Source organism: Cryptomeria japonica, chromosome 7 (assembly GCF_030272615.1).
Source record: "Cryptomeria japonica chromosome 7, Sugi_1.0, whole genome shotgun sequence".
Classification (NCBI taxonomy): Eukaryota; Viridiplantae; Streptophyta; class Pinopsida; order Cupressales; family Cupressaceae; genus Cryptomeria; species Cryptomeria japonica.
The window spans coordinates 816,816,151-816,841,128 of NC_081411.1; the positions used below are offsets into that span (position 1 = coordinate 816,816,151).

The window sequence follows — 24,978 nt, forward strand, 5'->3', positions numbered from 1 at the left end:
CAATGTGCTAGATGTTGAATTCCCTGATGGTGTCAAGGTAGTGATATTACTTGTTGCGATGAGGATTTGCCAGGCAGGTCCAAGCCATCAGCATGAATCATGATGTATATGTATGTATATCTGGGTAGGGATTGGCCTGTGTAATTTGCCATCTCCTCACCAACTTAACTCGCAGACGTATTTCCACAATGGTTTTTTGCTCTGTGCTGGGGATTATTTGGATAGTAATGGTTCTAGGCCGTTGTAATTTGCCTAATAGAATTTACATGCCTGCCAGGACAGTTAAAATAGTTTTTTGTAGTCCGCTGTGACTAGAGATTATTTTTAATTATTTTTAGCTACAATTTAATGGACTTGTTGCAGATTAATCTGCCTTTTAATGGATGGGATCTGGTGAACTTCTTGTAACCAGAATCTGTGGTTTAATGTTTTTTTTTTGTGGCCCCTGGGTGCCTAACCCAGGTTTACTTGGAAAAAAGAAGTCTGATTGTTGCATACTGTATGCTATATTCTGAAAGCCTTAATGACACCTAAAACTTGAGGAAAATATATTATATACAAAAACTCCAAGAATGCATTTCTGCTTCTTTTCTACATAGATGAAATTCCAGAGCCCTGCCTGATCTTTCTCTTAATAGCAATTGACAGAGCAGCCACATATTATTGTTACATGGCAAACCTACCTACTCTAAGTACCATTTCAACCAAAATAAGTATGTATTAATTACTTTTGTTACAAAATTTATTCCTACATAGCATGCAAAATTAACTGCCTGGAAAGTAATACTTGGATAAAAAGTTAGTGTGGCCAATAAATAAGTATGTAAAAATAATCATCATGAGATTTTTTAATGGTGAAAAACACAGTGAGCATCTCACACGAAGAAGCTATAATGCTTAAAATGTGTAAATCTCAACTCTGAAAAAACCAGAGTGCAAACAGAATAAGAATTAGCCTGATGGCATTTCAAGCATTCTAAGGACATCCTTAAATTCAAATTCACTAGGTTCTCTATTAAACTGCTCAACCAGCTTGTATCTTGAATCGTTTAAATAAAATGAGTGCAAATTTTCAAGAAGCTTGCCTGCCTGCAGCAAAGAAATAAACAAAGCTCAACAGAAAAAATATGTAACGTGCCACAAACTCTAATAAAGAATGATTAACAACCACTTATACCTCTTCATCACTAAGTTTGCTGGTAAAAACAACATCTCCACGAACAAGTACCAAACCTTTGCTTTCAGCAAATTCTTTGTAATATGTTACAGTGATATATGGAGAAGCTTGAGGTCCTCTTGCCTTATAATCCTCAAGACCAGTGAAAATCATATGAGGCATTTTTGCTGTTCATTTAAAAAAATTACTTTCATTATTAGGATATAATATTCTAGTCGCTGAAAAACATACACATACAGCTAAGGCTTCCAAGTTGATGTAGAAAGCAATTATGCTGCCCTTTTAAAAAACAATGATTTCAGACAACAAACAGAACATGTTAGTTTATTGTAACTTAGTGAAGAAAATAAATAAGGATTCAAATCCTTATAGGGCTGGGCCCTTCTTCTTGACGTAACGTGGAGACTCAGCTGGCCCCTTCTTCTAGATGTAACGTGGAGACTCAGCTGGGTCCTATTCACATGTAACGTGTAGTTTAAGCAATTGATGTCTATAGGGCTGGGTCCTATTCCCAAATGTAACGTGTGGACAAGCAATAGGGCTGGGTCAAAAAGGTAACGTGGCACAAATTGCAAGTTATGTAGGCCCCAAATTGGGCGCCAAAGTGCAAAGTAGAATATGTAAAATAAAGAATTGGTTAAAGCCGACTTAGAAGACTTAAACATGAATCTTGTATATAAACAAGATTCATTCTACACAATAGACATATATATTATTTATTGCTAGCCTTATGTGAATCAGCCTTCAAAGGGCAGCGAACTATCTTCTTGTGTCAGCGATTCATTCCTAGGAACAGCGAATTGTCTCAGTGGCAGCGAATCATATCCACAGTCTGCAAATTCACTCCTATGCTCTGTGAATGATCTGCATGACAGCAAACAGCAAATCTCGATAGTGCAGATAAGTCTATCAAGCTATTCCTTGTGCCCTAGTTTGGAATATTCATTGGCTGTAGCTACAGTAGCAGAAGGAGCAAGGGCAGCAGCAAATTGAGTGGTTAATCCAGAAGCAGTAGCAAAGCCTAAAGCAGTAGGTTAAGCTGTTAATTCTGTTGGTTAAGCAGTAGACCTAGTAGCAACAGAGACAGTAGCATAATAAGCAAGGGCGGGTGAGTACAGCAGTATAAGCACCAGTAGTAGGTCCAGAAGTGGGACGAGCAGTTCAAGACGCAGTAGTTCCAGTCCCTGATCAATAGAAATAATCAGGAGCAGTTATACATCCAGGAGAAGTTCCTGGTCCAGATTCAGTCGTTGAAGCACCCGTTTAATAAGAACCACTATAGGCAAAGGCATAGGTTGGGACAGGAGCAGCACCAAAAGCATCTTATCGCAGTAGCAGCATACCTTACAGTACCATAGCTAGCAGCAGATTCAGAGCCCGGTGCAGATACATATGCTTAGCCACCAATTGAAGATTCGTATGCAGTTCAATAGCCCGCAGCATCGGTGTAGATAAAATATCACTCCGTGCCTCGATTCAGAGAGGAAATGCAAAATCTAAAGACTGCCAGAAGGTCCCTAATGCAGGAAAAGAGGGTATATTTCTAGATTTGTTAGTAACCGTAGCAAACAAAAGTAGATCTTGATCTTGAACGGTGATTGGGAGCGCTACAGTGGCGACTTCTAAATTGACATTCAATAACCTGGCCTCGTACCTGGTAATTGTGAGAGTGCAAAGGGGGAAGTATGACCGTTCTATTTTAGGGGCCCCGAAATAGAGGTAGTCAGGGTTGCGCAGCATCATATATAATGTGCCTATCGTTCCCCGCCTATACCTTTGCTACTGAAGCTGCTCATTTTGAACTCTCAACTGGTAGTGCCTCCGCTTCTAGTGGTGAAGAAACTGGTGCGTATGAAGTCACTATAGGTGGTTTTGGATCTGTCTCTCAATCTGGAAATGAAACTTCAACTACTGGTGCTTACTTTGTTGCTGCCACCTATGCTGCTGCCTTCTTTGCTCGCTTTGTGTCTGCTTATGACAGCCTTGCATCTCGATTCGCTGCTGAAGCTTTCACTGGGTAAAGATCTGGATTCGGGCGGGGTAATGGCTCTCGGTCTGCTAGACAGGATGCTTACACATTCACAGGAACTGAGCGTGGGTCTGTCAACTATGATAGCTAGATGGAATGGCATGATCAGTATGCGTACACAAGGATTCGTAATTCTCATTATTTTGGGTCAACTGGCCCTGGCTCAGGAACTAGGTGAAGAGAGGCTAGTCCTGGGGAAATTGGTTCAAGGTAAGCTACTAGCTATGGAACCGGAATCGTTGCTGAAGTATCTACCGCCTCTTATGCTCTTTCCTCTACGGGTCATGCCTTTACTTCCGCTCCCACCTCTTACCTCTTAGATCTCATGCTAATTCCCTTTCATATCCTGCTAATTCCCTAGTGATTCAGATCAGCTAAAAAACCGGCCATAAAGCCGACATGACAACGCGATTTGTAACCCTTTGTCGCTATCAGTACCAGCATTACCAGATACTCCAGTCCTTTATATTGAGGAGAGCACATTGAACATCTAAGCCAAGAAGCAGTACATTACACATTGGTACAGGGAAAACATTGCACATAGAATTGGTACCGAGAAACATTGAGACGTAACAGCACATTGGATCTCTCCTTAAACTGACGAATTACTCAATAGATATAGATGGCGCCATGAACAATAATATTGAACGAAGTGAAATGACTATATCCCTTTGAATGCCACTTTCAGAGTCATGAATTATAGATAGTTAAAACAAGTTATTGCCCCTGAAGCTGCATTTCACTTCGTTCAATACGTAACATGGTGCAGTGGGAGATGGTTCTAAGGGCGGCGTTGGCATGCATGTTACTTACTATAGGCGGGTTGTTTGGAAAGCTTCTATTTTGTTTGGACCTCCCTCCCTCCTGTTTTATTGTCTTAGCTAGTTGTCTGGTTTGCCCATAGAATTCTAGGGCAGGAAGGATGGAATATATAGTTGTGGGAGGGAATCATACTCCATCCTGGGGCCCACCCTTCCTTCACCCCTGGTGTGGGATGGAGAGGCTGGTGTTCCTTGCTCCCCGTGCCAGTAACATCTGATCAAGGAGAGCCCTAGGGAGTTATAGCCGGTGGACAAAGTAGGAAAGAAAGCCGGATAGAAACGTTGGATCCTCCCACTAAATCCCTTTATAATAGTAGGGGCCTCTGCCTCTTTTGCTAGCGGTGCTTGCTCTTATGTTGTTGGTGGATCAACGTCGAACTAGAGAATCTGGCACTCGAACTGGGCCGCTAGAACAAGTTCTCAATCTAGAACTGCCCCCGGTGCTTGCTTCCCTGCCGCTGGTGGGACTTCTCGCTTTGGATCTTCAATTGATGTAACTACTGCTCGATCTACAGCACGATCTGGTGCTAGAAGCTCTGGTTCAAATGCTTATGTTCCTGCCTATGCCTTTGATGGTGTTTTATCTGGATTTGCCCCTACTAAATCTGAGGGGGGGGGGCCCTACCCCCGGTTGCTAGTATAGTTTTGAAAGGGGAAAGGGGAAACTGGTCCATCCACTCCAATGGGTTCTAAGGCAAGGTCCGCTTGCTCTGGGCGCGCCCTACCCTAACTATAGTTGAAAAAGGAGAATCAAAATAGTATAGGTCGGGGGCCCCATAGAATTGTAGGGCAACTGGATCAGGATAAACTTACTTTCGAACTGCCCCCTACTTATCTATAGGCGACTGGGTCAACTCGGTCTCTATGCTAGCTCTTGATCTAAATATAGAACTTAAACTGTTAGATCCATTGGACGGTAGTTGCTTGCCTTAGCTTACCTTACCATAATATATCTATCTATAAAGTGACCATCCCAGCCCAAGGACAAAAGCACTCACCCCTAGGAAGGTGAGGCCCCCTACCATTCTATAGGCGGGGGCGGGTGGGAGCCCCTACAATTCTATGGCATTGGGGTTGTGTTGGGGTGGAGATAAGCTGCTTGCTTTGCACGGGACGGTGCGTAACAAACAACAATTCTATTGTCTATGGGCAAGTGGATATGAGCTACTTTGTTTGTGTGCGGGCCGGACATAACACTCGCAGCGGAACTACAGTAGAAAGGCATTCATTATGGTCTACTTGTCCTGGAACTGGGATTGGAATTAGCTAAAATACTGCTACGTAGTGTTTGCTGCTCTAGCTACTGTTTAACTCGATCAATTCTATCCCCTAGTGGTTATGCTAACACTGGCTAAGCAACCGCTTCTGCCTTTATTTCTAGATAGTGACCTTTTGCTCTGTTGCTGTCAATGCTTCTCCTGCGTTCAGGGAAAACTGAAGCTTCAATGGGATATGGAACCTCCCCACCAGTAGGCTAAGGCTCTTTCACTATTTCTCCAACCACTACTTATGCATGCCTCTGCGAGGTTAACTCAATCTCGATCTGGATATGGAACTACATATGGGTATAAAACAACTACTTCTTAAGCTGTTAGATCTTATGCTGCCGCCCTTGCGACATATCTGTTGCTGGTTCTCAAATTGGTTATGGCACAATATGGCCCGTAGAATAGTAGGGGATCTGAGACTGGCCATAGAATTTTAGGTAGGGGGCCTGGGTGGAATAGAGAGCTAGTTGTACTCCGTTGCCTGAGCTCCTGCGACCTGTGCTTCCGGCGCTGGGGAAAAAGTCATTGGTCACTTTTGACCCCATATGCGGAGCACTTTTTGTGAATTCCGATAGCTCCCCGACTGCTAGTATAGTTGGAAATTACGATGGGTCGGTTTGACAATCATATGCGGAGGGAAAAATGCTCCATTCCGCAGAAGAGCTCCCCAAAGCTAAACACACCCCCGGTAGGTTTTACACCCATGTCTACGAAGAAGAGCACCTTCGTATCATTTTTTATCTGGTCCCAAAGCATGGAGAGTCGTGAGTAACAAGAATCTACCTCGTCAATTAATCAGTGAAAAGGCGAATGCCCCACCGGCCCCCCCAACCCCCCAATATAGTAGGAGGTAGATTCTATTTGTGGGAGGCTATAGAGTTCGGCCTTAGGGTCAATTAATTCGGGATTAATTAACCTGCTAGAGTAGGAGAGGCTAGACTACGCTAGAATAAGCTAGAATAAGGGGGGGCAGTCATGTCCACGAGACTTTTGATCCCTGGTACCAAAGCTAAATTCCGTTGGGCTGGTCCGGGAGGGAGGGCCAAACTTTCTTGCCTTCTTTAGATTGGAAAACCGAGCCAAAAACGAGGGAGGGAACCCAGACCAGAGAACAAAGAGTTATTGTCGGAAGGAAGGCAGGACGGACCAGAGAACAATAGGCCAGTCAAGAGAACAAAAAATGGGCGTTGATTCAAAGAACTAACTGGCTATCGGTTGGGCCTAACTCACTATTAGAACTATCCCTCGGTGGCCAGCCATGTTACGTATATAGCCTTCCTCCCTACTTTTATCACCCTGCTTTTATCAGGAGGCCTTCATTGAACACCCCCTGTTGCTTGTCCGGTCCTATCCTCACCCCCAAGTTCCCCTACTATTCTATGGGCTCAATCTCGATCTCCAAGAAGATAGTTGACTGAATGAAGCTAGGCTATAGGTAGTGGGAATTCCAGATCAGTGTAAGGGTAGTGGGAATTCCAGATCGGTGGATTGATCGACCGGTTGCCCATTCAAATAGTAGGGCCCGAAGTTAGGCTAGGCCATAGTAGGATAGGTAGTTCACCCCCAAGGAATTGTAGTCGGTAGAAACGTTGAGCCGCCCTGCCTTTAGTTAGGCGTTACCATCAAGAGCGGGTGGGGCATCGATCAACTTCCCCGGGCTAGCTAAAGTAGTTAGGTCCAGCTAAGCATTACTCCTCGATCGGGGGTGAGGGTTAGGGGACTTCTATTTTGTTTGGCTGGAATGACCCTCCCTTTTTCCTACCTTATAGTAATTCAACTCCCAAGCAGGGTGGACCAGATGGTAACACTTTCGCCCGTCTCCTCCCACCCACCCCAACCTACGTAGGGCCCATCCAAGGAATTTTTGAGCCGGTCCAAGACAATGAAATGTAGTTGCCTTCCTTTGCTGCTGGCAAATGGAGTTGGTGCTGCCTGCTGGCCCTACAATTCTATGGGGCTGGACTTCCTTCCGAACAAGAAAAAGGCCTTTCTACTATCAATGCATAGCAGTTGTTGAAAGGTACGAGCTTAGTCTAAATCAAAATTACAGGGGTACACGAGAGTCGAGGAGTTTGAGAAACAAAGTGGAACGTCATTGGCCCGTTGTTTATAGCTTCCGGCTAGAATTATGAATAATGAAAAGGTTGAAGCTCTAACTGAAAAGAGTAGTTTTTTCCTATCTTGCTCGGCAACGGGAGCCAGGTTTCCAAGGAGAACGAACCTTTCTCTCTAGCCGAACCCCCTCCCCCTCAACTTCTGCAGTTTGGTGCTTAGTAGATAGGAGCGATCAAAAAAGATATCTGAGATATTGGGATTTTGACCGGGATTGGGAATGAATAGAAGCATTCTCCTCTATCGGAGTTTTAACCTTTCGACGGAAAATTCTCTTAATCCACTTTTCACACTTTTACCAGGACCTAGCTCTCATGTCATAGCATTAATGGTTATAGCATTAGTCATAGCATTGAGTTAAGACCTAGCTAGAGATTAGAACATTAATCCACCAGCTTTAACCGACCGGTAGCTTGGATCTCAATATGATCACCATTTTAGTAGTTTAAGTAGAATTTGCCCTATTATTCCATGCAATAAAACCTCTTTCAATCGCAACCAACAGCCGGCCTGATCATCTATCATGAACATGGCATGGGTCGGAATTCTTTCACATTACATTGGTCAGAGCCAAGGTGAAGTACGCGTGCTTATCAATGTATGGTATTACTCTTAAAGTGGAAGGGAGTTGGGATTGGTACAAAAACACCTAAAGGATCAGTGCCTTCCAGAAAGCTCCTTATTTCGTCTTCCTTCTTCCTTTTCATACAGAGTAGTTCGTTTAATGCTCATCCGAGCCGAACGCATAAGTGATCCGTCATTACGACATGAACCCTGAAGACGAAGACTATGGTGGCTTTGTTCTCAAAATAATATAGAATCGAAAAGTAGGCCTCTATCAGTCTACCTTTTAGCATAGCGAAGGTTATACCTTGGGTGAAGGTCTTGGGCAAGGCACCCAAAAGGTAGAACCTTCAGACCTCGGGTTCTACCTGAACCAAATAAAGCAGGGGCGTGCGAATTGACTATAGAGATATAGACATGGCAGCCAATGCGTTGCTTTTTAGTACAAAAAGGCAGATGAAAGCATATCACATAACCATTTCGAGAATTAGAAACTCTCAACCTAGATTCCGATCAGATGGTATCAGAAGCAGTTATGCAGAAATCTCTTGCAACAACCCTCCCAAGGTCCAAACACTCTCAACGAGACGAATGCCCTCCAAGGGAACCAGTACGGATGTATATACGTCTGCCTCAAGTATCAAGAGTACTTCCCACTCCCAGTCACCCATGTAGGAACCTAGGACAAGCAACTATGGTTACCACTTCATGCTTGGTAGGTGGGAGGAACTAGAACACTGTCCAATGTTAGAACATCACGAGGAGGCTACTATCGGTGCAAATATTGTAGCAAAGCCTAGAACTACAAAGAATGACGAAACACATGCTCTTGAAAAACAATTGCACTCCATTGCGAGATCTACTGATTATGGAACTATATATGGATCAACGCAATATGATGGCGGCTTTCGAACGGCTTTCATCAGTTCGCAGTTCCAATGCTATATTGGGGCTTTGGAATGAACCCGATAATGAACTATGGATCTATTATGTATTGTTGCCAAAAAGTTTTCAAAGCATGGATGGGGGGTGGGTTATTCCCCTCAGCATTATACGGCCGATTCTATAACTATTTGAGATTGCCCCTACCATTCTATAGGCGGGGTGGGTGGGAGGTAGAGAAGGGCGATAGGTTTTTGACATATCCAATTCCCCTTCTCATCCTGAAAAATGTCGTGGGGGTACTCTTGATGCAGAGATGAAAGATAGCATTAAGATTGAGAGATGAAACATCATATCGCATTATTGGTTTCATGTGGTAGAAGGCGAGAGCTCGGACTCTGCTGTTCTGATTTATATGTTGCTTCAAGTGCAGTAAGCAAAGTTGTATGCTGATATTGTCTAATATAAACTTGGATCTTGTTGCTGGGTTTTTCACCTCCAAGAGGGAGGTTTTCCCAGGGTAAACTTGTGTTGTGTGCCCTTTCTATTTGTGTGCTTTGATTCTTTTGACTGCATTATTATTTCCTGCTCATTATTGTTAATCTAATCACGAAAATCAACATGGTATCAGAGCCCTAGGTCTGTATAGAGACTATAATCAGATTTGTGCTTCCTTCTAACCTGCTGTTCAAAAGTTTAGTCCCCATGGCTTCTTATATCAGGTCTGAAGATAGGTTGGAAGGTCACACAAATTTCTCTTCTTGGAAGGTCAGGATAATGATGGCATTGAATGATCTTGTTGAACATGTTAGCAAGAATGCTAAGGAACCTAAGGGTGCAAGTGAGAAAGAAGATTGGAAGAAGGACTTCAAGCGCAAAGGATAATAATAGACTCCGTCAAAAATCATTTGATGCCATCCATCTCCATGAAGAAGTCCGCCAGGGAGATGTTCTCTACATTGGAAAAGATGTACGAAGTCAACAATACCAGCTATATCCTTGCCTTAAGGAATCAACTCTCCTACATCAAATTAGAGAAAGAAGAACCTGTTGCTGCTTACTTCATGAGAATCTCTGAGCTGAGAGATCAGCTTGCCAATGTTGGGAAGAGCATTGAAGACAGTGACCTATCTATGACTGCCCTAAATGGTCTTCCTCCCTCTTGGGAACCATTTGTTCAAGGAAATTGTGCCAGAGTTGAGCTTCCTAAGTTTGATCAATTAATGGGAGATTGCATTCAAGAAGAGTCTCGGTTGACTGCGAAAGGAAAAATTAAGTACCCTTATGATGAGCAACATGTCCTCTTGGCTAAGAAGGAAGGCAGCCATTGGAAGAAAAATGATTTCAAGAGAAATAGAGATTTCAGCTTTCCTACCTATTGTGACATATTCACACATCGCCCCATTGCAAATGAGGACCCCTACTTCTTTTTTTTTTTAGCTTTCTGGGGTTTGCTTTCTAGGTGTTTAGGGTTTGTCTGTTAGCCTTTGCATTTTGAGTGTCGCCAGGGGATCAATAGGATGGTAGGCTTTGCTTGAGCGAGGTGAGTCTTTGGGGCCCCAGAATTAGGGTTTCTTTGAGAGTCTTCCTTAGGGCTTGGTTTTGCTCTTGTTGCTAATTGTGTCTTGCTTGGTGAGTGAGTATCATCCTTGAAGGTCTGAGCTAGGTCGAGTTGGTGAGTGATGAAGTCTGAAATGTCATCCTGATCTTCAAATGCCCTGAAATTTGGCTAAGTCTGGAATGTCTTGATCCTGAAATTTGGCTAAGTCTGGAATGTCCTGATCCTGAAATTTGACTAAGTCTGGAAAACTGAAGAATCCTCCAAAAACTAGATTTTGCAATATAACTCCTGGAGGTCCGAAACCACTCTCAAACATCTTGAAAGTATATATGGAATATAACTTAAACTAAGGAAATGTCACTTATACTTAAATGTTATATTCCATAAAATGATCCTGATGGAGAGTCCAAAATGTCAAATTTCGCTCCTGACCCTTCCAAAGGGTCCAGAGCGAAATTCTCCATAAGACATTCTACTTTGACCAAAACCTAGAACTAACGCATTCCCAGGCTTGAATGAAGGCAAAAGCACTTGTTTGAATGAAGAAATGCAAAAAAATGAAGTCAAGATCATGGCCTAAGGTGAATTTCGCTCCTGACCCTTCCAAAGGGTCCAAAGCGAAATTCATATTTCCTCTATTTTTCTCCTTAGCTTGACCAAGTTTGTAGACTTTTGAGGCATAATTGAGAAGGTTTGATGCAACTTTGCCTTGGAGAGGAGATTTTAGACTTTGGGATGATGGATTCTAGCCTGAAAGAGGAATTTCGCTCCTGACCCTTCCAAATGGTCCAGAGCGAAAATCCTTATAACCCTCATTTTCCTTCCTTGTTTTGGATGGGCGTTGGTTTATTTGGCATTGTGTGTGAGTCTTGATGTGTTCTTGCCTTGAGAAGTGTTTTGAAAAGTGAGGATCTTGTCCAAAAACAGGAATTTCGCTCCTGACCCTTCCAAAGGGTCCAGAGCAAAATTCTTCATAAGCCTCATTTGCTCCCTTGTTTTGGATACCAACCTTGTTCCATGGGCGAATTTGGGAAGGAAATAACATGTCTCTACCTTTTGAGGTGATGGAACATAGAAATGTGAAGGATTTTGGCCAAGATTAGGAATTTCGCTCCTGAACCTTCCAAAGGGTCCAGAGCGAAATTCACTATAATCCTCATTTGCTACCTTGAATGGGCTTAAAAACCTGGTTCCTCAAGTGGAAAACAATCTATATTTGCCTCCAGGAGAAGATTGAAGTTTGAAAAATGAGCAATTAAAGCCTAAATCAAGATTTTCGCTCCTGACCCTTCCAAAGGGTCCAGAGCAAAAATCAACCTAAGACTCATTTCTGGCCTTATTTGACCAAATTTTGATTTGCAAGGCATTTTGAAGGGAAGAGTAGACATGTTTGGACATTGGAAATGTTTGAAAGCTTTGAAAAAATGAAGGATTCTAGCCAAGAAGGTGAATTTCGCTCCTGACCCTTCCAAAGGGTCCAAAGCGAAATTCCTTGCAAGCCTATTCTTTTGACCTAGTTTTGGCTTAAGACCTTATCCCTTGGGTGAAGGATGATGTTTAGTTAACTCTTGAGGTGATTTTGAGTTGGAAAAAGGAAGAATCAAGCCCAAATCATGAATTTCACTCCTGACCCTTCCAAAGGGTCCATAGCGAAAATCCTCCTAGACCTCATTTCCTTCCCTATTTGACCAAATTGTGATGTCCAAAGCATGTTGAAAGGGGAAATGGGCATGATCTTGCCTTTGAGAGTGTTTGGAAGTTGTGAAAATGAAGGATTTTAGCCAGGAAAGGAAATTTCACTCCTGACCCTTCCAAAGGGTCCAGAGCGAAATTCCTTATAAGCCTACTTTTTAACCTTTCTTGGACATGAAACCTTGTTCCTAGGGCAATGAAGGATGAGATTCTACCTTGCAAAGAAGTTTCAAGTTGAAAAAATGATGATTTTGGGTCAAGAATGAGATTTTCGCTCCTAACCCTTCCAAAGGGTCCAGAGCGAATTTTCTCAAAACCTCTCTTTGCTATCAATTTTTTGCTAGATCAAGTGTGGGCTAAGGTAAATTCAAGGAGAAGTTGCCCCTGAGAGTGACTTTAAGTTGCTAGAAACCATGAAAGATGAAGGAATTGAACCTAGAAGTGATTTTCGCTCCTGACCCTTCCAAAGGGTCTAGAGCGAAAATCTTTAAAACCATCTTTTTTTCAAAGTTTGAGCAAAGCCAAGCTTGGACAAGGGTGTGAGAAGGCATTTGGATTGCCTTAGAGTGGATTTTGGTTGCCAAGAATGCAAATTTTGAAGCCTAATGAAAATTTTGCTCCTGACCCTTCCAAAGGGTCCAGAGCGAAATTTCTAAGATTCCCCATTTTCTTTCCAAATCAAGACAAGATTTTGGTTTTTGTACCCTGGAGAGGAGTGAGACAAGATGTTCTATGCCTTGGAGGAAATTTGAAGTTGAAAGGATGGCAAAATAGCCCTAAAACAAGATTTTCGCTCTTGACCCTTCCATAGGGTCCAAAGCGAAAATCCTAAAATCCACTTATTCCTTTCAAATTTATGCTGAGCTATGCCTAGACCAAGGTAAAAGATGCCCTTGAGATTGCCTTTGAGTTGATGTTTGTCTCCAAAAGTGATGATTCTAGGCCAAAGGATGAAAATCGCTCCTGACCCTTCCAAAGGGTCCAGGGCGAAAATCCTAAAAAACTCCTATTTTGCTTTACAAAATCAAATCAAACTTGGATTGGGTGAAAGAAGGGAACTATTTCCTAGCCTTGTGAGGTGGATTGAAGTTGGAATGATGAAAAATGAGCTACAAACAAAGAAATTCGCTCCTGACCCTTCCAAAGGGTCCAAAGCGAAAAACACTAAATCTATCCTTTTCTCCAAATTTTGTGCTAAGTCAAGCCTGGACTAGGGTGAGAAAAGCTATTTGGAATGCCTTGGAAAGATGTTTGACCTTCAAAAATGTGAATTTTGAGCTAAAGTTGGAATTTCGCTCCTGACCCTTCCAAAGGGTCCAGGGCAAAATTCTTATAGGGTCTGTTCCTGGAAAAAATCTTGGGCAAGTTTCATGTTGATATCTTTTCATTGGTGATTTAAGTTGAAAATGCTATGTTGAAATGAATTTATCATGTGTCCTTAATCATCTTTTTGTTTGTCTTGCAGTTAAAAGGCGACCTTCTCCAGTTCGGCATCAACAAGGACGACCTTCTCCAGCCCAGCATCATCAAGGACGGCCTTCTCCAGCCCAGCATCATCAAGGACGACCTCTTCCAGTCCAGCGTTTGAAGGAAAGGTACACCATCCATCCTGCGCATCAAAGACAAACGAGGTCAAAGCAAGGGTCCATTGAAGAAGCCAATAGTTTCAGAAGAGTTAATTAAAGTTAGCTTCTAAACATCACCAAATTAAACATCAACCAAGTGTTGGACAAGGTGGTATCCCAGTCATCACTCCTCCAATTGGGTTGGTCCACCTCAGCGTGTCCAGATTCAATGTACCTAACTCATGGGAGATGGCACAAACTTCGATGTACCTACCCCGATTCTCCATTGGTCGAATATTCCAAAGAAGACATGTGTCCAAATAATGCAATTATTTCATTGGCCAAAATTGAGTTTGTTGTAACAAACCCTAATTAGGGTTTCATTGTAAAATCTTGGCCATTGATCTCAAATTGATCTAAGCCATTGAATTGTATTGTGGGCACTATATAAGCCCTGGCTCCTCACTTATAAAGGCTAATAGTTAGTCATTAATAGCTAGAAGGTTAATAGTTAGTTCATAGAGGTTAGAATAGCTAATGATTAATAGCAAATAGAATAGCAGTTAGAGTAGAATAGAAAGAGAAGGCAAAGATTGTTGCCAAGATGTTGTTGTAAAAGACTTGTAAACTTCATTGAAGAAATGGTGAAATCTATGGGTCGACTCAACAATTTGCATGGTCTCTATACTTCTCAGATTTGAATCCATGTTATTAGATGAGTGGAAGAAATGTGTTTGATTGATGGTGAAATTTGTATATCCATACTACTAGCAGTTTGTTGATTGCAGACTTGCCTTGTGTAGTCAACTGGAATCATTTAGCTTAAGCTTAACTTCAATTGTCGCTTCTTCATTGATATGCATCAGCCTGATGGTGTCTATGCCTGTAGCGATGATCTGAACATCATAAAACTTTCCTCCGAAGATCGCACTAACCTTGTGGAGATGGTCCTGGGATGTCAAAACAAGACTTAGAATTTCATCAAAGGTCATTCATTGCTCCTACATTCTTAGTATCAGAATTAGATCCTTCCCTCGCCCTCATCCTTTTTCCTTTTTTTTTAAAATCTAGGCCAATGAAATCTTGTGATTCCAGCAAATCAGACATTCAGGTCATCGAGTGTAAGTCCCCTTGTGATTCCAGCAAAATCACATCATACCACAAAGAGCTTAACCATGAGTAGAGATCCTACATAACAGGAACCTTGAAGCTTCTCCGATTGATCTTTCTGCGATATCTTCAGCATTCGGGAGCTTTATTCAAGAGAGGATAAGGTACCTTTAGGTATTTTATTCCGTGTTTGGTCGTGTACAAAAAACACATCAACACTACCCCTCCTTCAAAGAAAAGACCAAGAGACTTATCCCACATCCGATGCTTCCGATGCAACAAGCATGGTCACTTTGCAAGGGACTGTCAAATTCAGGATGAGCAAGAAGATGCAAACATAAATGAAGTATCAAATCCTCACAATCGTGAAGATTTCCTCTTTTGATCTATTGGTTTGTTGATCCATCCTTAAGTTAAATTCTGATTTAGATTTAAGCTTGGTTCCAACTTTAAGTCAAAAATTTGTTGTGGATTTATCTTCTAGATAGGGTTTTAGAGGGAGTCCCGTGACATTTCAAAATACTCTTTATTTCAGTAGAATCTTATTGCTGGTTTCTAATCATTGTGATCTACTGCTCTAATGATGGAATTGAATAATGTGTTACTTGATTATTGCAAATGTTTTCCTTTATTATATTCTATGTTGAAACTAACAAGTGTTCTGGTTATATTCTATGATACACTGGGTGCATCATCCACCCTCTGCGGAGTGCAAGGTGGCAGTTCTCTCTCACCCTCTGCGGAGTGCAAGGTGGCAGTTCTTTCCACCCTCTGCGGAGTGCAAGGTGGCGGTTATTTCTCACCCTCTGCGGAGTGCAAGGTGAGTTCACCCTCTGCGGTGTGCAAGATGACAGGTTGTTCTTCTCAGTGAAGAAGCTTATGTATCCTCTGTGGTTGTGCATGATTTATGTTGTATGGTTATACAAATCTTTGAGTATTAATTATTGCAGGTGTGCATATGGAAAGGTCTCTGTCATCCCCTGTGGATGTGCATGATGAAAGATCATGGTGTTACATGCAGTGTAAAGTTATGAAGCGTTGGTTTCATTCTCTGCAAGCATTGCAAGAGAAGATCATGTAAAGGTTCATTGTAATATAATTGCGTGATCAAATCACGAATTGTATATTGATTGTACTATTAGGGCTAGGCCCTAATCTTAAACATTGTAATTATTCATGCCATGGGATTGTCCATGTGAATATGGTTATGTATTTATTTTCCTCCCTAGTTAAGAGGGAGTGTTAGTTTATTGTAACTTAGTGAAGAAAATAAATAAGGATTCAAATCCTTATAGGGCTGGGCCCTTCTTCTTGATGTAATGTGGAGACTCAGCTAGCCCATTCTTCTAGATGTAACGTGGAGACTCAGCTGGGTCCTATTCACATGTAACGTGTAGTTTAAGCAATTGATGTCTATAGGGCTGGGTCCTATTCCCAAATGTAACGTGTGGACAAGCAATAGGGCTGGGTCAAAAAGGTAACATGGCACAAATTGCAAGTTATGTAGGCCCCAAATTGGCTGCCAAAGTGCAAAGTAGAATATGTAAAATAAAGAATTGGTTAAAGCCGACTTAGAAGACTTAAACATGAATCTTGTATATAAACAAGATTCATTCTACACAATAGACATATATATTATTCATTACTAGCCTTATGTGAATCAGCCTTCAAAGGGCAGCAAACTATCTTCTTGTGTCAGCGATTCATTCCTAGGAACAGCAAATTGTCTCAGTGGCAGCGAATCATATCCACAGTCAGCAAATTCACTCCTATGCTTTGTGAATGATCTGCATGACAGCAAACAGAAAATCTCGATAGTGCAGATAAGTCTATCAAGCTATTCCTTGTGCCCTAGTTTGGAATCTTCATTCTGCTATTCTGATTTATATGTTGCTTCAAGTGCAGTAAGCAAAGTTGTATGCTGATATTGTCTAATATAAACTTGGATCTTGTTGCTGGGTTTTTCACCTCCAAGAGGGAGGTTTTCCCAAGGTAAACTTGTGTTGTGTGCCCTTTCTATTTGTGTGCTTTGATTCTTGTGACTGCATTATTATTTCTTACTCATTATTGTTAATCTGATCACAAAAGTCAACAGAACATAGTTATTCATTTGCGCCTTACATCCCAGCATTTAATTTTCTCTTTTTATCCAAAACACTTGATTTAGAGATTTTAAAATTTGCATTTATATTCAGAAGACAATACAAAGTAATCCCTTGACATTTCTGAAAGCACAAGCTACTCTATCAGCGTAGAGATATTATGTGAATTAAGGGCATATTTATACCCAGAAAGGAAATAATGTTGCTTACCTAAAAAGCATAAAAAGAAAAATAGATAAGAACATAATTATTATCCATTTTACTTCAGAAAATAGCAGAAAAATTGTATTGGCATAGATCATTACACATCAACACAAATTTGCTGAGAAATTCAAATATTTTCATCCCAAAGATAATGATGTGGCAAACCTTGAACAAACATTGATGTATACCCAGCTCCCTTCCACAAAGGAATGACAAAATATACGCTGCAGAAAACAGAATGATAAATTCAAACATCAAGCATATAGCATGAAAACCATTCTGCATATAGTTAGAAGGCAAAATATTTACCAGGAACTTGTACGTTGTGCTAATAAATAGTATTGCTTGCTTGTCAGAACCGTGCTTATATGACCTCTTCCAATGTGATACTGTAAATATGAACAGATGCGATAAATCTCTGTTAGTTGATACTGCAATTATTCACACAAAATTATTGGAAAATACATAGACAGGCCCTTGCAATACAAATATACAAAAAGCTTGATATGTCCCCTTTTTTTTTTTTTCTTCCTTGTTTGCACTGAGGGTCTTTTTCTTTGGGCGTTGTGGGGGTAGGTTGATATGTCCTTGCTTTAGGGAATGATTGAAAATGTTGTAAAGTGAGGATCTTGTCCAGATTGTGAATTTTGCTCTTGACCCTTCCAGAGGGTCCAGAGCGAAATTCTTCATAAACCTCATTTGCTCCCTTGTTTTGGCTACCAATCTTGTTCCATGGGCATATTTGGAAAGGAAATAACATGTCTTTACCTTTTGAGGTGATGGAATGTAGAAATGTGAAGGATCTTGGCCAAGATTAGGAATTTCGCTCCTGACCCTTCCAAAGGGTCCAGAGCGAAAATCCTTATACACCTCAATTTTATCACTTGTCAAGACCAAATTCCTAGTTTTTAAGGCATGTTTGAGGTGTTTTGACATGTTCTAGCCTTAGGAGATGAGTAAAGGTGAAAAGAATGAAGGATTCTAGCCTAAAGGGTGAATTTCGCTCCTGACCCTTCCAAAGGGTCCAGAGCAAAATTCTTGAAAATACTCATTTTTCCTTTAGCCAGAGTCAGGACCAAGGTGGAAATGAAAGGAGAGGGATCTATGTTTGCCTCCCAAGGAGGATGAGAGTTGGAAAAGTCAAGGATCAAACCCAAAACATGATTTTCGCTCCTGACCCTTCCAAAGGGTCCAAAGCGAAAATCTTTGTAGCTCTTATTTTCTTCCTTATTTTGGCTAAGCTTTGGCATGATGGAGAAGGAATTAGTATGTTCTTGCCCTGAGAGAGAGTGGGATGCTTTGGAAGATCAAGATTTTGCCTGGGAGATGAATTTCGCTCCTGACCCTTCCAAAGGGTCCAGAGCGAAATTCACTATAAACCTCATTTGCTACCTTGAATGGGCTTAAAACCTGGTTCCTCAAGTGGAAAATGATCTATGTTTGCCTCCCAAACAAGATTGAAGTTTGAAAAGTGAACGGTCAAGCCCAAATCATGATTTTCGCTCCTGACCCTTCCAAAGGGTCCAGAGCGAAAATCTCACTAGACCTCATTCCCTTCCTTGTTTGACCAAATTTTGATTTGCAAGGCATCTTGAAAGGGAGAATGGACATGTTTGGCCTTTGGAAATGTTTGAAAGCATTGAAAAATGAAGGATTTTAGCCAAGAAGGTGAATTTCGCTCCTGACCCTTCCAAAGGGTCCAGAGCGAAATTCCTTACAAGCCTATTTTTTTTTACCTTGCTTAGGCTTACAACTTTGTTCCTTGGATGAGAAATGATGAAATTTATCTTGTAAGGAGGAATGAGATTGAAGAGATGAAAGATCAAGTCAAGAATGAGAAATTCGCTCTTGACCATTCCAAAGGGTCCAGAGCGAATTTTCTCAAAATCACCTTTTTCCCAATATTGTGCCAATGCAATTGCAAACTAAAGTGAATTGAGATGAAAGAGGTCCTTAGGAATGACTTCAAGTGCTAGGAAATCATTGAAAGTGAAGGAATTGAGCCAAATAGTGAATTTCGCTCCTAACCCTTCCAGAGGGTCCAGAGCGAAATTTCCTAAAATCACTTATTTTCCTTGCAAAGTCAGATCAAACTTGGGTTTTTTATAGTTTGCATGAGTGTGTGGATTGGTGTTCTTGCCCTTTTGAAGTTGGTTGAGGTTGAAAGATGGAGGAATAAGCCTAAAACAAGATTTTCGCTCCTGACCCTTCCAAAGGGTCCAGAGTGAAAATCCTAAAATCCACCTATTCCTTTCACATTTGTGCCAAGTCAGGCCTAGACAAAGATGATAGAAGCCCTTGAGATTGCCCTTGAATGGATTTTTGTCTCAAAAAATGATGATTTTGGGCTAGAGGAAGAATTTCGCTCCTAACCCTTCCAAAGGGTCCAGGGCGAAATTCATTATAGGTCCTGTCCCTGGCCATGATTTCTAGCGAAATTATCTTTTCTAGTCACTTTGAGGTCAAGCAAAATGTTGCAAGCATGGGAGAGGGATCCAAGGATAAGAGTCCAAGTAAACAAAGTGAAAAGAATGGAATTGAATGAGGATAAACAAGCAAATCATGAAATTCGCTCCTGACCCTTCCAAAGGGTCCAGGGCAAAATTGTGCAAAACCTATCTTTGCCCTCAAATTTATGCCAAGTCTAGTGTGGGTCAAGATTAGAGGTGTCCTTAGGCACGTCCTTGAATTGTCAAGAGTCATCAAATATGAAGAAATGAGCTCAAAACAAGAAATTCGCTCTTGACCCTTCCAAAGGGTCCAGAGCGAAAAACACTAAAACCATCCTTTTCTCCAAATTTAGTGCTAAGTCAAGCCTAGACTTGGGTGAGAGAAGCTATTTGGAATGCCTTGGAAAGATGTTTATCCACCAAAGATGCAAATTTTGAGCTAAAATTGGAATTTCGCTCTTGACCCTTCCAAAGGGTCCAGAGCAAAATTCTGGATAGGTCCTGTCCCTGGCTAGTTTTTTGAGCGAATTCTCCTTTTTGGGCCTTGTGAAGATCAAACCAATGTTGCCAAGTTGAGAAGTGGATTCAATATGGGGGATTCCAGATGAAGTGAAGTGAAGAAAGTAAAATTTAGTGTGAATAGGCAAGCAAAAAGTGAATTTCGCTCCTGACCCTTCCAAAGGATCCAGAGCGAAATTCATCAAAGTCACTATTTCCTCTGTGTCAAGACAAGATTTTCATTCCTAAGGCATGAAAAGCTTGGAGAGAGGTTGTTTAAGCCTTGCAAGATGAGTTGAAGTGAAGGAAAACAAGCAAAGAGAGAAATTCACTCCTGACCCTTCCAAAGGGTCCAGGGCGAAATTCTCCAAATCAACCATTTTTCCCTTGAGTGAAGCTAAAATGTTGATACTTATGGCATGGTTGAGGCTAAAGTGAGATATTCTTGCCTTGTAGGGTGAATTGAAGTGAAGGAAGTGTAAAATAAAGCCTAAAGAAGGAATTTCGCCCCTGACCCTTCCAAAGGGTCCAAAGCGAAATTCTCATTATCACCTAATTTGCCCATGTGAGAAGCTAAAAGGATGGATCCCTAGACTTTGTTGGACTAAAACAAGCATATGCTCACCTTTCGGAGGATTTTAGAGTGAAAAAATGGGGTAATTGAGGCCTAATCAAGAAAATCGCCTGACCCTTCCAAAGGGTCCAAGGCGAAATCCTTAGGGAAGCCTATTCTTCACCTTGTTTGGGCCAGGCAAAGTGCTGGTTGTGAGGTAATGTTGAAAAGAGGTCTAAATTGGCCAAGAATGCAAATTTCGCTCCTGACCCTTCCAGAGGGTCCAGAGCGAAATTCTTATAGGGCCTGTCCCTAGGAAGGATTTTGAGCAAACTTTATTTTGATGTCTTCTTGTTGATGATTTAAGGTATAAAATGCTATGGTAGAATAAATATATTATGTGTCCTTAATCATCTTATGGTTTGTCTTGCAGATGAAAGAAGACCAGGCCAGAATAGGGACAACCTTCTCCAGTCCAGCATCATCAAGGACGACCTCTTCCAGTCCAGCATTTTAAGGAAAGGTACACCATCCATCCTGCACATCAAAGACAAAGGAGGTTAAAGCAAGGGTTCGTTGAAGAAGCAAACAGTTTCAGAAGAGTTAATTAAAGTTAGCTTCTCAGCATCATCAAATTGAATATCTACCAAGGTGCAAGTGTCAAACAAGGTGACATCCCAGTCATCACTCCTCCAGTCAGATTGGTCCATCTCAGCGGATCCAGATTCAATGTACCTGACTCATCAAAGATGACACTAACTTCAATGTACCTACCCCGGTTATCCATTGGTCGAATATTCTAGAGAAGACATGTGTCCAAATAATGCAATTATTTCATTGGCCAAAATTGAGTTTGTTGTAACAAACCCTAATTAGGGTTTTCATTGTAAAATCTCGGCCATTGATCTCAAATTGATCTGAGCCATTGAATTGTATTGAGAGTGCTATATAAGCCCTGGCTCCTCATTTGTAAAAGCTAATAGTTAGCTAATAGTTAGAAGGTGAATAGTTAGTTCATAGAGGTTAGAATAGCTAATGATTAATAGCAAGTAGAATAGAAATTAGAGTAGATTAGGAGGACAAGGCAAGAAATTGTTGCCATTGATTGTAAATAAAATCCATTTTCATTGAAGTTATGGTGAAGTGTGTTGTTTCTTGCAATATGCATGGTTTCTTGTTGAATCTTCAATTCTAGATGGTAGATGATTAGATTGAATGAAGAAACTTGTTGAATGCACCTGTGTGGAATCCGTCTAATCCAAACCACTAGCCTCTTGCTGATGGTAAGTGCGCCTTGCGTGGTCAACTGGAATAAAATGAGTTTAATCTTAAGTCGTTACACGTCTATTGTTCATGCATTATCTTGAATGGTGATCAATGTTTGATGGTGTACGATTTGAATGTATTGGAAGCACCCCTTAGAAGATCGCACTAAGCTGGTGTCAAATTGTTCAAGCCTAATGGTGAGACCCAGCCCAGTAGGACTCCACCTAGTCATTCATCCATCTTCTCGCATTCTAGGTAGTAGAGTAGACTTCCTGAACCTTGCATCTTTTACCATTTGTTTGTCTTCCAATTAGTAAATAGGACTTTTGATTCCAGCAAATCAGACGTTCAGGTCATCGAGTGTAAGTCCTCTTGTGATTCCAGCAAATCACATCATACCACGAAGAGCTTATCCACGAGTAGAGATCCTACATACAAGAACCTTGGAGTTGCCTAGACTGATCCTTCGACGAAATCTTCAGCAGTCGGGAAACTTTATTCAAGAGAGGATAAGGTACCCTTGGGTATTTTATTATGTGTTTGCATGTGCATGAAAAACACATCAACACTACACCATACACAAAGGTCAACAAGCAAGATCAGATTCTAATTGTTTGTTTATATGTTGATGATTTGATCTTTACTGGAGATTTAACTATAGACATGTTTAAAACAGCAATTAAAAAAGACTTTGAGACAACAAATTTAGGATTAATGAGATATGTTTTTGCCTTTTAGAATTGAAGTAATACAAAGTGAAAAAAGAAATTTCCATTTGTCAAAATAAATATGCAAAGGATGTATTGAAGAGATTTAGGATGGTAAATTGTAGTCCAGCATCTACACCTATAGCAACAGGAACAAAACTCAGCAGAGAACAGAAAGGATTTAATTTTGATACAACTATATTTAGAGAACTTGTTGGAAGTTTGATGTATCTCACTACAACTAGGCTAGATATTATGTACAGAGTTAGTCTGATATCTAGATTCGCCTAAGAATTCACATTGGCAAGCTGAAAAAAGAATATTGAGGTACATTGTAGGGACTATAGATTATGGAATATTGTATTCCACAATGGATGATTTTAAGTTGATTGGATATACAGATAGTGACTTTGCAGGGAATATAGATGATCGAAAAAGCACATCTGGATATGCATTTCACTTTGGAACAGAAATTGTGCCATGGGCATCAAAGAAACAACCTATAGTGACAATTTCATCGGCAGAAGCAGAATATGTAGCAAAAACATCAACAGCATGTCAAGCAGTGTGGATGCGAAGGGTTTTGAAGGATTTAATGCATAATCAAAAGACACCAACAACAATCTATTGTGACAATAAGTCTGCTATTGCATTATCGAAGAATCGTGTCTTTTATAAAAGGAGCAAACATATTGATACTAGATATCACTTTAGGGAAATCAATGTAGAACATTATATTCACAAAGGCTTTATCAAAAGAGCAATTTGAATATTTAAGAGACAATTTAGATATTGTAAATGTTGATGTAATTATTAGTAGAAATTAAGGGGGATTGTATGAAGAATCTGGTAATTTCTACCCTACCAGCATTTAATACACTAACTAGAAGTGTGGATGAAATAGATGAGTCCAGAAAAACATTAGTCAGTGAAGAAAACTCCAGAAACTAGCAAATGTAACTGATTTATGCAAGTCAATAAAAATTATATTTTGTGAGCAGTTGTGAAAGCTCTGTTTATTTTATACCTCTGCCCACTATCAAACTAATCCTCATCTGGACAATGAAAATAGTTGACTTCCGGGGGATATTGGCCTCTAAAATAGGCTGTTTGGCCACTAAATAAACCAGGAAACTTGCCAACGAAATGCATATACAAATTTACCTGAAATTAAATTTTTAGGGTTTATAGGGCTTAGGATTGAAGAGAAAAAGGCCAATAGGCATACCTCGTTCCAGACAGCAGACAGTTCCTCCGGCGGAATATTCTTAGCTCTCTCCAAATCGATAATGGACTCCAAGCTTTTTGGGACCAAAGCTGAGTAGCCTGTAGCAAATTTTGCACCTCTGCCGAAGCCCAAGCTCCCCCATTTTTTGGCATCCCCAGGCAGGTCATTGACACTTTTATTTTTCTGACAATGTGAATCAGGAATAAATGAAATTTGTCTATAACAATAAGCGACTTTATTGATGTGACGGATTTTCGATATCGATTGAAAGCATCTGCTTAAAGTTGTTGTCATTGCCAATAACGAAGAACAAGTGAATATTTTGAATAATTTGTTTGACGACGGGACTATCTGCTCACGATTTTGTTACCATTCCAAGATCGGGATTTGAACTTCCGCCGATAATGCCCACAGATTTAACATTTCGTTTCCCATATTTGTGATTTTCGTATGCAGCTGGTCCCGTCAAGCCGTTTAGAATGCTCCCCAGATACTGCACTTGATCTAAAAATCATGGACAGACATAAGACGGGAACAAATATATAAAAATTTTGGTTGTTTTTTTTCTATCATCGGAGTTAATTGTCACTCGAAGGCAGCTATTAAATTCTAAATAAATTTTTTTCAATTTTTAATTTTTTATATTTATGATATAAAAATAGATTATGATAATATTTTTTTTAAAGTGAATTATAACTTATTTATTAAAAAATTGACATATCAAAAATTAGATAGTAGTACATAAAGCTTTTATTCAAAAGCATTTATTCAACTATGCATCATTCAACATATTTCTCGCACTTTCAATAGTAGTTTGGTTCATCCTTTCTTCAACACCATTCAGTTGTAATGTATAAGGAATTGTGTTTTGTCTTATGATACTTGGATGGTTACAAAACTCATCAAATTCCTTAGAGAAATATTCCCCTTCATTAACTCATCTTAATAATTTTATTTTCAATTTCAAATGGTTCTCTATTAAGACTTCAAATTCCTTAAACTTGGCGAAAACTTAAAATATGTTCTTCAAAATAAATCCATGTAAATCTAGATACATCATTAATGAAGGTAACAAAATAATGAGATTTTGCAATAGAATCATTATCCATAGAACCAAACACATCTTATGAATATTTCATAGATTCTCTTTTTCTTTACTACATCCTAAAGGAAAAGATGCTCTATTTTA

At 40.4% G+C, this 24,978-nt stretch overlaps 1 protein-coding gene across 2 annotated transcripts; it reads right to left on the reverse strand.

The window, feature by feature from the left end:
* Positions 1-816: 816 nt before the first annotated feature.
* LOC131041820 (uncharacterized) lies at positions 817-24,358 on the reverse strand. Of its 2 annotated transcripts, none has more exons than XM_057975039.1 (5): positions 23,790-24,358; positions 17,397-17,476; positions 17,253-17,311; positions 1,178-1,344; positions 817-1,085 (listed from the first exon to the last, which is right to left on the reverse strand). In XM_057975039.1, exons 1-5 carry the CDS (start codon positions 24,081-24,083, stop codon positions 1,050-1,052), a joined length of 636 nt encoding a protein of 211 aa, XP_057831022.1. In that variant the 5' UTR covers positions 24,084-24,358; the 3' UTR covers positions 817-1,049. The 2 variants fall into 2 exon arrangements, with proteins under 2 accessions (XP_057831022.1, XP_057831021.1); XM_057975038.1 differs by having other exon boundaries at positions 817-1,089.
* Positions 24,359-24,978: the final 620 nt, after the last annotated feature.

Excerpts from the sequence above, each read along its gene's own strand:
- LOC131041820 (XM_057975038.1), bottom strand. The coding sequence starts at position 24,083 with ATGACAACAACTTTAAGCAGATGCTTTCAATCGATATCGAAAATCCGT. Across the intron at positions 17,477-23,789 it reads TGTCTGCTGTCTGGAACGAG|TATCACATTGGAAGAGGTCA; the intron begins GTATGCCTATTG and ends TCATATTTACAG. Across the intron at positions 1,090-1,177 it reads GCAAACTTAGTGATGAAGAG|GCAGGCAAGCTTCTTGAAAA; the intron begins GTATAAGTGGTT and ends TCTTTGCTGCAG.